This window comes from Ambystoma mexicanum, chromosome 2p (assembly GCF_040938575.1).
Source record: "Ambystoma mexicanum isolate Mex_15411 chromosome 2p, UKY_AmexF1_1, whole genome shotgun sequence".
NCBI classification, from domain to species: Eukaryota; Metazoa; Chordata; class Amphibia; order Caudata; family Ambystomatidae; genus Ambystoma; species Ambystoma mexicanum.
In genome coordinates, this window is record NC_090923.1 from 497,233,309 (window position 1) to 497,245,622 (window position 12,314).

General features: G+C 45.4%; 1 protein-coding gene across 1 annotated transcript in view; it reads left to right on the forward strand.

Moving 5' to 3' along the window:
* The window catches only part of SLC6A11 (solute carrier family 6 member 11), a 1,097,166-nt gene that overhangs the window by 893,693 nt on the left and 191,159 nt on the right, over positions 1-12,314 (forward strand). Inside the window, exon 11 of the mRNA XM_069643914.1 lies at positions 9,039-9,176. Within this exon, the coding sequence (XP_069500015.1) occupies positions 9,039-9,176 (138 nt within the window). The remainder of the gene's footprint in view (positions 1-9,038; positions 9,177-12,314) is intronic.

The following is a 12,314-nucleotide window of genomic DNA, read 5'->3' on the forward strand; positions in this document are numbered from 1 at the left end:
CAACTCCACTTCCATAGCGCCGGAAATTCTAGCTCTAGGGCATGAGTGAAACCCACAATGGCCCCTGATTGGACCTTTGGGGGCTGTTTGAATGGTGCATACCATTTCCATTAGTGAGCTTGGACTTGCTTCAAGCCAGGATTTAGGAAAAGAAGAGGACTCCTGAAGCCATTTCTTCAGATCAGCGTTGGAGCCAACTATCCTGTGTAGAGAACCAGATGACTGAAGACCTGTGGAGAATTCTGAAGAGGCCCAGCAAACTGTTCTGTGAATGGCCTGGTGTAGATGATCTGCCAAGGCCCTGAGAGGTGCAGCAACCCTTGCAAAGGTATAACCAACCAGTTTTGATGCATTTCTGAGGATCCAGCTTCTACAGCCTTCAGAGGTATCCCTGGACCACCCTATGGACTGACCAGCTCCACAGTGGGTCACCTCAGTAGTATTGTCGCTGCTCTGCATTCATCACTGAAACTTTGGTGTCTGCCAGCTTGTGCCACAATACACTTTCCTGCCAAGTTTCAGCTTCCCAGCTTCAAGGGATCCTGATCTGGAAGGTATTTTTCCACTGTGACTGGAGAGACACCTGCCATTGCTGCTGTGCAGTGACCATCAGTGGTAGTTGCTTCCCTGTGTCCTGTGAGGTGCCCAGAAGAGTCCTGCATCAGTGACTCCTGCTTGCCTTTTTTGCCATAGTTAGCTTCCTGCACCATTGCCCGACAGAACATTCTTGGACCCGCAACCCATATACATCATGCACTAGCACAAACAGTGGGGAAACCTACCTCAAGCAACCACCAGTCAACCCACCTAGTCATCTGGGGAAAAGCTTTTATCTAAAAGATAGGAAAAATAATTTTGATTGCCCTGTAACATTTTTGAATAACTTTTTGAACAATTTCCCACCACAAGAACTCTTCCTACATCAGTTCCTCTCCTAAGGAAATGCTTTGTGACTTTTGGGCACAAGGCCCCATGTATCATAGGTATTGGACTTATAACGTTAGGGCTTAATTCATGTGAACTGGTGTCATTCTACTGCATCACTACTTACCTTCTTGTAATTGTCTATGTTATTTTTTGCATTCTTATAAACCTAAACGTTACAGCATATATGTTTGATAATTGAGTATTGTGTGATGCTACTGCGTATTTCATTTCTTAGTGTGTGTTTTTGGGCCCATATTAAATATAGTATTATTACCTGTCTAAATTAAATTCTCATGTGATTCACTGTGTGGACTCATTGTGGACCCATGACTACATTCACCTTCTTCTGAGAAAAAGACTTGACCACTCTCCATGCTTACTTTGATTGGGTTTGGCTAACCTGTCAGAGTTCCCCTGTTTACTATAACTAGTGTGGCCTCCTAAAAACTGTCCACCAAGCCAGATTCTAGTAATCCATCTTCACATCCTGCCTCAGAATTCTTGAATTCCTTGTCTGTGAACTGATCAATGCTATTACCTTGCACTGGTCCCTGGTTTTGGAATAGGAAAAGTCTTTCTCTCTGAGCATGTTACCATTTTTGGAGTGGTTCAGGACCTCCACCCTGCACCTGCTTCTCTGCCACATCAGACTCACCAAAAAGTGGTACAGTCCCTTCTGTACAGGGCAGCCTGACCTGGGACTCCAGTTAAGACAACTCATTCAACATGGTATGCGCTGCAGGTCTGTAACTTCCCTGACCACCACCTCAGGTTCATTTTCTATGCCAAGAGGAAACCCTGGGATCACTGAACCTGGTCATAACTCATTAGTCACCTTAGTGGCTTTCTGAATTATCACAAAAATAGGTGCTTCAACGGACCTCAGGTCTAGAGTAGGAGATACTGGTCACAACCTTCAGCTGAAGAAGTCTCAAGGAAGCAACCCTCAAGTGCTTTGTCTGGTTTTTGCAAAATTCCAGGGCTTTCTCTCTGTGCCTCTTTCATTTGTTGAAGTGTTTCAGGGCCTACACCCTGCACCTGCTTCTCTGTCTGCCACAGCAGACTCATCCAAGTGGGACAGTCACTCTATAGCTTGCAATCGTCATCCTTACCTCACCGGATGACAACTCACTTGTTCGTGGCATGCCCATTATTTTTTAAACTTCCCTGTCCACCATCTCAGTCTCATTTTCTGTGACAGTGGGAAACCCTGATATCACTGAACCTGGTGCTAACTCAATAGTCACCTGACTGGCTGCTGTGCCCTCTCTGGTATGAGTAGGATCCTCAGGAGACTTCAAGTATGGACTGGACGGTACCAGTGAGACTGGTCGTTTACACCCTCTAGCTGAGGAAATCTCAGTGCTACACCTTTCAAGTGCGTCCTCCTGTTTTTTCTAGTTTTTCCTATAGGCCAAGGCTTCCTCTTTGAACCTGCTACTTTTTTGAGTGGTTAGGGACATCTGCCTGAATGGCTTTTCCTGGCAAATGTCAGCCTGACTTTGGAGTACAGCTGCACACAATACACTCAGTCCTGGCTTGTCATTCAGGCAAGTAACCACGCTGTCCGCCATCTCAGATTCCCTTATCTATGCTGTAGGCAAACCTGAGATCACTTAACCTGGCTCGAATGCAACAGCTACCTCAGTGACTGCTGGGGCCTCTCTTGCAAGATTATGTGCCTCAGGGGACGTCAGATTCGGACAGAGAAGAGAGCTACCAGTTAAACCCGTACTTTGTGCCTTTCACATGAGGAAGCCTCAGGATCCTAGCATGCAAATGATTCGTCCATTGATGCTCTCTATGTTTTTTCTGCAGGAACTGCTGTGACTATGTCTGGGTCAGGGAAGTCATTACCCAGCAGACACCCTACTGGAATGGAATCCTTGACTTCAATATGGTGCTGGGAAGTTTCGCCGCTCCAACTAACACCTACCATTTCCAAGGGCTAGTATCTCAGGCCATCAAACCATCTTACCAGCAGGCTTGCTATTGGAGTATACTGCCCTTCCTTCACCAGTTGCCTGACAGCTATGACAAAAGCAGTAGTGTCATGCAAAATGGGAGACGTTTCCCCATTTCTGGGAACACTGTCCAGAAATATTTGAGGCTTGCTGGGAACTAGGACCCATTCCCACTCAGATGTAGGGAGCTTTCAATTACTCCTTGGCCCTATTGAGCCATCACCTGTTAAGATTGGAACTCCTTACCTCTCTCTATCCGCTCCATCCCCACCTACACCTCCTTCCACACTTCCTTGAAAGCCCTTCTTCTCCACTCCCCCCTGACTTTCCTTCTACCATCTCTCCTCCACATCGCCCCTGTCCCCCTCCTCCTATCCCCTTCATACCTTCCCCTTCCTTCTCACAGCCATTTCAATTTGAATCAGAAAACTGAATTATTGTTCCCCTGCAGCGTCTTTGTGTACCAGTGGTTTAGACTTTTCCCTTCTCACCCAGGTCAGTGCACAAACCCATCTGAGGAACCGTTTTCATTGGGACACCTGTGGGAACGTGGGAAAGTAGGAGATTTGTTGTTGCCAGCGTGTTTCGGTGGTTTCCTTGCTACAAATTGTGTTATTTTACCTACATTTTGGACTCTGCTGGGCCTTTTGGGTAATAAATTCTAGGGCGATTTGTGCAAGTCAGACCTCTTTAGATTCCCACAGGTGTCTTCTTTTCCAAAATGTATGGTGTTCCTTGTTTCCCTTTGCTGGCTGTGCAACCCCAGGCCCAAATCTGAGGGTTGTACACGAGACCAAATAAGAACAAATGTGATCTTCCCAGGCCCTTTGGTGTACCAGTGGTTTAGTCTTTTCCATTTGTGCCTAGGGAAGTGCAGTCCACATATGCAAGGTACTTTTTTTGTCCGGACACCCATGGGAACATCGGAAGATAGAACATGTGTTGTTTCCGGTGTGTTCCGGTGGATTCCTGGTGGCAAATTGACTGAAAATTGTGTTTTGTCCCTACATTTTGGCCTTTTCAGGTCCTTGTGGGTAATACATTCTAGGGCGATTCACAGAAGTCAGACCGCTTTGTATTTCCACAGGTATCTTATTTTCAGAAATGTATAGGGTTCTCTGTTTTCCTTGTTCTCTGGGACACCCCAGGCCAAAATCTGTAGTTGTCCACAAGCTCAAATACAGAAAAAATGTGGTCTCCCGAGGCCCTTTGGTGTACCAGTAGTTTAACCTTTTCCCTTTGGGCCCAGGTAAGCGCAATCACAAATGTGAGGTACTGTTTTCATCGGGACACCTGTGGGAATGTGGGAAGATAGGACATGTGTTGTTGCTTGTGTGTTTTCGGTGGTTTACTAGTGGCAAATGTCTGAAAATTGAGTTTTTTACCTACATTTTGGAATTTGCTGAGCCTTGTGGGTAATACATTCTTAGGTGATTTGCACAAGTCAGACCTCGTTGGATTCCCACATGTGTCTTCTCTTCAGAAGTTCATGGGGTTCTCTGTTTTCATTGGTGGCTGCGATAGACCAGGCCCAAATCTGTGGGTTGTGCACTAAGCCAAATCCAGTCTTCCTCAGGGCGTAAGATGTACCAGCGGTTTAGCCTTTTCCCTTTGCGTCTGGGTCAGTGTACACACACATGTGAGGTACAGTTTGTTTCGGGACACCTATGGGAATGTGGGAAGGTATGACATTTGTTGTATTCTCTTGGTTTTGATAACGTTTTCATACATTTCCTACTGCACTTTGTTACACAACCCTTTTATTTCCCAAATGTGACCTACATGTAGTCGCTGCTTTATGCACTGTACTCTTTTGTAATATGCGCAAGTCACCTGTCCTTCAAAAAGTCTGCCTGTGCTCTTCCAAAAAATGTATGCTTGCCTTTCTTCACCACTTGTGTTTTTCTTATTTTCAAATGCTAAGTACGTTTGTCCAGGCCATCAGCATAAAAGTCCTGTGTACCATGGCTCAGTTTTTGGCTCATGGTACTGCTTGTTTTGTGAAACATTATGAAAAATATGTGATTTCCTAACTAGAAGAGTTGGGGGAATGCAGTGGTACATTGCTTTTCTCAATATTCACAGGAGCCATTACCGTACGAGTCCAAACATGTCCAGCACAGGCTTCTTTGCATTATATTGGCATTTACTGAAAAAAACCAACATTTTGTCAGTTTTTTGTTATTTTCTCACACTCCCCCTACAGCAAACTAGAAATCTGTGTTGGTGTTAAGGCCGTCTACATGTAGGAAGAAAAGGGTGCACATTTAGCCAGGATATCACTTGTAACAAAAAGGTTACTAGGGATTAATGAGACATACAGAAATGTCCAAAAAGGGCCAGCACTGGGAGCTAAAACCCTCAGCACTAAGCGGGTTGAACCAGCCTTGGGACTTCCATCCTAAAGAAGATTTAATTGGACCCTGTTTGGGAGGGCAGTCATTTCTATTGTCTATCAGTTGTGAGTAGAAGGCAGGTGTTTCAAGGAAGAGGAGAGCTCTGTACAATAAGCATCCCCAGAGAACACAATGTGTGAACTCTGTTTCTGGACTATGAACCTTTCTCTCTGACGCCAGCTGTGGTGCCTAGGAGCTCACAATTTTTTGCTGGTTCCCTGAAGGTGTGTGCCAGCCTCCCCCATGTTTGGAAGCCCAAGAAGAGGGCTGCCATTAGCCCTTGTGACCCTGGAGGTGGACTCACAGCACCTGGAAGCCAAACCAACCAAGGCCCCCGTTGTCGATCACCATTTTCTCCGAGCCATGATTCAAGCGCGCTCAAGGCAGAGCAATCCAACAGGATGCTTAGATGGTGCCCTTTGGTTTCCATTGTTCTCTGAGCCCCCATTCGATGTTCAACCCTGTTCCACATCGCACCGTGCCAGCTGAAGCACATCATTGCCTTTGACAGAAACCACAAAGTACAGCTGGCTTGCCTTGCCCAAGCCACCATCCAAAACACCAGCTTCTTCTTCGTTGCTCCTGTGAGTCGAGCGACACAACACTGGTGTTCCCTGTTCAGTGACCTCTGAGCATCCACATTGAACCGACTCACTTGTGCATCTTGCTACCAGCTTGACTGCCATCGATCCTCATCCATTGAACTGAACCTGGTAACCACCTGATCCACACCACTCAAGTAGATAATTCGAGACCATAGCTCCCTTCTATTTGGTGTTCGACCCCGAGTTGACGCCACCTTGCCGCTGGACCATCATGACTGCTGCTTCCGTGAGCCATGCTGACACCACGATTAATGCTGAGAAAACTGGTTTGATGACATTGAGCCACTAAGATCTTTGCAGATGTATTATTGACTAGTATTGGCCTCCTTGGTCCATCTTTCGGCCCTAGGGACTGTATAGATCATTTTAATCTCTTTGGAATGCTCAAGAACATTTCCTTTTTGAACATTCTGGTCTTTGAATTGCCTTTTCTTTCCCTGTCTCATTACCCAGAGTGCTGCATCTATCTTTGTATAATATGTGTCCTTTCTACAAGGGTGGGATTTTACAGTTTTTTTTTTATAGTTAGTTATTATTGTACATGGTGTGTTGGATTAAAGTATACATTTTTATAGAATCTTGGTTGGACAGTCCTTCATTTTGTACTGTTCTACTTCACTGTTTGGGTTGCTACTGAACCACATTCACACCCCTCTTGAGAGTTTAGCTTTCCCTAGGCTCACTTTACTAGAAAAGGCAAATGAGGTTTATATCTTAATGGTGCCTGTTTTACCTTTATAATTGGGCTGAGTGGGCGCGTTCGCCTCTACTCATCCTTGTACTCCTGCAGGGCACAAGTCGGTTTGTCACTCTGGGTGAAACTGGGGCTTTAGTGTTGAAAGCCTCCATCTGGTAGACCAGGGAGGCGCTTCATGTCTTTGATATGATCCAGCGTTTCTTCCTAAAGTGATCTGAAAGTTTCATTTGTCCCAAGAAAATCGTTATACCTCCCTTCTTTCTGAATCCTTCCAGTCCCAAGGAGGTGGAATGGAGCCAATTGGACGTGAGGAGGGTGGTCCTAATGTATGTTGAAAAATGTTGCTCTGTTAGAAAATCACACACAATATATGATCTCTGGGGGCTGAATCTTGGTAGGAAAGCTCTGGTACAGTCAATTAGTAGATGGATCACAGAAACAATTTCCATGGCCTACGCAATGGCTGGGGCTTCTTCTCTGCATAGGATTTAGGGGATGTCGGCTAGAGCTATAGTGGCCTCTTAGGCAGAGGCTCAAGGCGTGTCCATCGAGGACAACTTCAGAGCTGCTACTTGGCCAAACCCAAACACACTTATTAGACTCTAGCGATTGAATTTGCACAAACAGAATTATGTTTTTTTTTGTGGTGTTGGGGCGTTAAGTGCTGGCACACATTCAAATGACTAGGCTGGTGTCAGCCCAATAAAGAATGTTTTTGGTTAGTGCACATGGCATGTGGTGGCCAGGTTGTTTTCCTTTTGGCCCATTCATCTTTGGGTTTGGTTCATCTCACAAGTAAGTTCTGGGACTAGGAAGAGGCGATGCTCTTCCTCGTCGCAGTAGTTATTTTCAGACCTCTCCTACAGGCATGGATGAAATGAATGTCACGGTATGTAATCCAGGTAGGCTTACTGATGTTCACTTCCCTCCGCCAAGTGGATGCTGTGCACTCCTTGCAGGGATCACTAGCTGAACAGTCAGTTCTCAGAAATTGCTGTTTTCCATTTCGGTAAAGGGGTAGCATTCAAAAAGGGTATGCCGATGCTCATGAAGGGCATCAATATTGCTGAACAAACTACAGGCTCTGTGTCTTTTCCCAATCAGGCAAAGGAGTGTACATGTGTCACTTACTTCAGTGAATGAGAGCAGTGATAACACTTGACTGTCCTCCTCCATCCTCCATGCGCATTTCCAAGTACAATCTATGAATGAGACGCAGTGCCTGCGCAAGTCAATAACATTGAGGCTCGGGACCAGTTTGATGAATAGAGTGAACAAACCGTGATACTTTAATATTCCAAAGTCATCACTTTAAAAATATGTTCACATTTCGCAGGTTACTGGGGGGAACACACCAACCATTCCGAAATCCACTTAGTACTGACCCCGCTACCCCCACTCAAGAGCCTCAATCACTCTTCCATAATAGCCTCATACAGAGTTGTTGTGTCATGTGGCCCATGCCGTGCTGCTTTTTTTTTTTTATCAGAAAGTGGTCCTCCCAGAACATGTTTATTTTCTCTTGTAGGAACAGGCCGGGTTTTGGCACAAGAAGATGGCTTTTTTTCTGTGTTTAGAAGTTGAACAACATGTTTTCTATTGCCAGCATAAAAGGGCGCACCAATGATCAAAATAGAAAGTGTGTTTTCCTGTCCCAACACGGCGTGAACGCCCATGTTACTAGTATAACCTTTTTGAGGACATGCCCACTCGCCCTAGAAATAGAAAATGCCTTTTCTTTTCTATTTCTCGCTGAGGCTTCACGTAGAAACTCTATTTTTCTCAGCATCATCTGCTGTTCTATGCTATAAACAGGAAATACACGTTTTAATATTTCTAGTTTAATGGGCGACGGACGTCTAAAATTAGAAAGCCAGTTTCTCTTTCCAGATAGAGCACCCCTAGCGCTCTTTCCAGAGAGAGCACCCCTGTTTGTGCTAGAGAAATACGAAGCATTTTGTGTATGTACTTTATTTCTGATGTCAGTGTTCACAATTGAAGCAGAAAAACGAATGGCTATGCTGAAGAGGGCAGATTGACGTCTTATTCATGCTCCATGTCTGATAACCGTTGACAATATCTGTCTGAAGTGCCAAAAACGCTCGAAGGTTTGAGTCACCTCAAAGAACACAACTTGACGTGCTTTTTAATTTCCCTCGACCTAGATTGAGATAATTGGTAATGGATGTACAAGAAGACTTGAGGCAATTCCATTTTAGCCTCCATTTTGTTTCCAATAGGTTTGACAGAATTGCAGTAATCTTAATAGAAAGATAATAAAACACTACACTCTGTCTTCATATTTTGTGAACACATTTTGCAGGGTCTTAATTCAATTAGCTGAATCAGCGCTTTACTTGAGAATGTTAATTTGAGCAGAGGATGAGAGCCACGTGTTTGATTGTGTGATCAATTCGTTATCACTAACATTCTTTGTAATCTCTTTTAGTTCGTGTGTGTTGAAAGCCTTGTGACAGCTGTAGTAGACATGTACCCCAAAACGTTCAGACGAGGTTACCGAAGAGAATTACTGATACTTGCACTTTCGATCGTATCCTTCTTCCTTGGGCTGATAATGTTAACTGAGGTAAGACAGTTTTTTTTTTGTTTTTACTCCTTTGGACAATTTGCATTTCAAAAAGTAGCCTGGCAACAGCCGCATACTATTAAACATGACGTTTGCCTCATATGTATTTGATTTGGCTTTACATGTTGTGAAGGATGTACGTTGTAATATCTTATCCCAAAAGACAGAATTACAAAATCACGGAGCCCATTAACCCGCATTTTGTAATTTGGTCTTTTGGGATTCTGGCCATTTGTCGCCCGACCTCCATATAATGTATGTGGGGACACCCCTGAAACCCCAGCGGCCCATAATTCCCAACTGGAAGAGCGGGGGACGCCCCCGCAACCTCTGCACCCCATTCAGGATTATGCGTTTAGAATTTATCTGCTATGCCGAATGCGCTCTAAACGTGCATTTCGAATTTTAGATACGATTTGTCTGTGCAATCCCGCTGTGACGAATCAACTTCTGGGCCACCAATTGTCCCGGGATGGATATCGGTTTCTCAATAAATCATCAATCAGCCCCACACCTCAAATGCACAAGAAGGGATCCGAACAAATTGGAAAAACAAGCAAATTATGAACCTCCTTTTCCAATTTTGGTCACTTGACGGAATGGCAGGCTTATCTCCGAAAGGTTGCGGATCATTGGTTAGTTGTAACACAGCGAAAATGCAGTTATTACCCAATGATAAAAGGGACTGTCCAGTCAAGGTTGCATCAGAAATATCGACTTTATTTATATCACAACAGACAGTTCTAGCACCAGTACAAAATACAACCCACCCTGTAAAGGAATGCAGAGGACAGACATTTTCAAAGACGGGAAAGGGATGCACTCTGGATACTGACAGGAGGGGAGTCGGTATGGTTAATAACCCCAACACTTTAAGGTTACTTGGCTTCATCAAAAAAAGAGCAATGGGTCTTAATATGTCTGTAGGGGCCTTATGGGAAGGACCAGGTGGACAGAACCACATTTTTTCCTTGTACTGTAGGTGTTCATGGTGCTCGACAGGATCGAGTCGGCTTCAGAGTGCTTTGCAGGCTTCTTTGACAGAGTTCGAGATGGGAGTCAGCTGCGTGTATCAGGCAGCAAGACGGTTCAGCGAGCAAGGCTCAATGAACAGCTGCAGGCTGGCCTACACGGTCGCTGGGGGTCAGGAATCCTCTCAGTGCTGATTGGCTATTCTGAAGTACTGGTTGAGATGTATCTGATGTCTTTAAGCCACTGTGGCTTGACAACGGTCAGCTTTGCAGTCAGTTGCAGCTCCAGAAACTCGACTGGCTCGAAAATGCTCATCGAGGCACTTGTCCCAGCTTCTTAAATGGGCTTGTGTCGTCATTTAAGGCGGATGGCCCAAAGCTGAGAATTGTGTTGCAGGCAGCTGTCTTGTCCTTGGTTGTAGGTTCAGAGACCTTCTGGCAATTGCTATCCAGCAAACTTGCTGCAGAGCCTAGCGGGACACGCTGTGTGCTGGCCGGGTGTGACGAATCAACTTCCAGGGCACCAGTGGTCCACGGATGAATATTGGTTTCTAAACCATCAATCAAGTCCACACTTCTAGTACTCCAGAAGGGATCCGAGCAGATTGGAATACAAGTGAATTATAAGACCTCCTTTTCCAATTTTGGTAACGTGGACGGAAACGGCATGCTTATCTTCGCAAGGTCGTGTATCATTGGTTAGTTGCAACACAGCGAAAATGCAAATATTACCCAATGATAAAAGGGACGGTCCAGTCAAGGTTGTATAAAAATATCTATTGTATTAATACTACAACAGACAGTTTTAGCACACTAAAAGATACAATCCACCCGTAAAGGAACACACAGTTTCACAAAGGAAAGGGGTGCACTATGGATACTGACAGGAGGGTAGTTGGTAAAGTAAATCAGTCTTACTGTTCAAGGTTATTTGGTTCCAGCACCAAAGGGGCAAAGGGTGCTAACTGTCTCTAGGGGCCTTTGGAGAAGGACCAGTTGGGCAGAAACACAATGTGCATGGTGCTGAAAACGTTCTTGGTGCTCGACAGTATGAAGGCGGTTCCAGGCTGCTTTGCAGACCTTGAGAGAGAGTTAGTCGCTAGTTAGTGGAGACAGCGGCTGGTACCAGGCGGCAGGCAGTTTGGCAGGCGAGACTGGATGGACATCTGCAGGCTGTCTGGTGCAGCGGCTCGGGCCAAGAATTGTTGTCTCTGTGCTGGTTGGCGGATCTGAAATGCTGGTCAAGGTGGCTCGAATGGCTCTTGTGACTGCCTCGTGACAACAGTTAGTGGTACAGCCGGATGCGGTTGGAGGACTCGACTGTCTCAAAAATGTCCTTAAAAGATGGACGCTGGATGATGCTTGTGTGTCACTCCTCCTAGCTTCTTTGCAGGGTTTCTGTCCTTTCAAGGCAAATGGCCAAAAACACAGAAGAGTGATTGCAGGCAATGGCCTTGTCTCGAGCACTTCCCAACTGTCAGAATCTAACAGGGCACCCTGTGTGGTGGCTGGATACCTTTTCTGGAGCTGCTGGATGGGTCCTCTGAGTTCAGTATCTCCCTTTGTTTCCTGGGAGATGTTTAGGGGAAGGATCTTGATTCCCTCTTGGACCTCCTGGCCTTCGTTCACTAGCAGAAGATGTAAAGTAGACTGTACCTTCAGCACAGGTCCAAATGTGTCCCTCTTCTTACTCCTTTCAAAGTCTTCAGATGATCTGCTATGTTTTCAGCCCTCTTTTAAAGCTAAATGGGCCCCAGTGATTGGTGCAGGCTAAGCCTACCTAATGACCTAATTCTGGGTCCCCACTAACAATCTTCTGTTATGCATGATGTCAGGACCAGGGTGCTCTGCATCAGGACAGACAAGGGGTGACAACATATACATAAGTCCCACCCATCTTCCTGTCTGTTGTAGATCAAAGTGTCTCTCTGGTTAACTGAGCCCTCTGTGACTCTTGATGAAAGCACAGGGTTCCCTTGAAGTTTGTGCTAGGAGCAGACTTCCTGTCTTCCCCCAAACCAAGACATCTGCAGTAACTGCTGGACCCAGACAGGCCATTCAATGCCTTTCATACATAGAGGTGGGAACTAGCTTCAATTTGACACATTGCATACCAAAGTGGTGTTAGTCTCGCCTTCCTATTGTCTATTCTGGCAAGCAAGCCCCT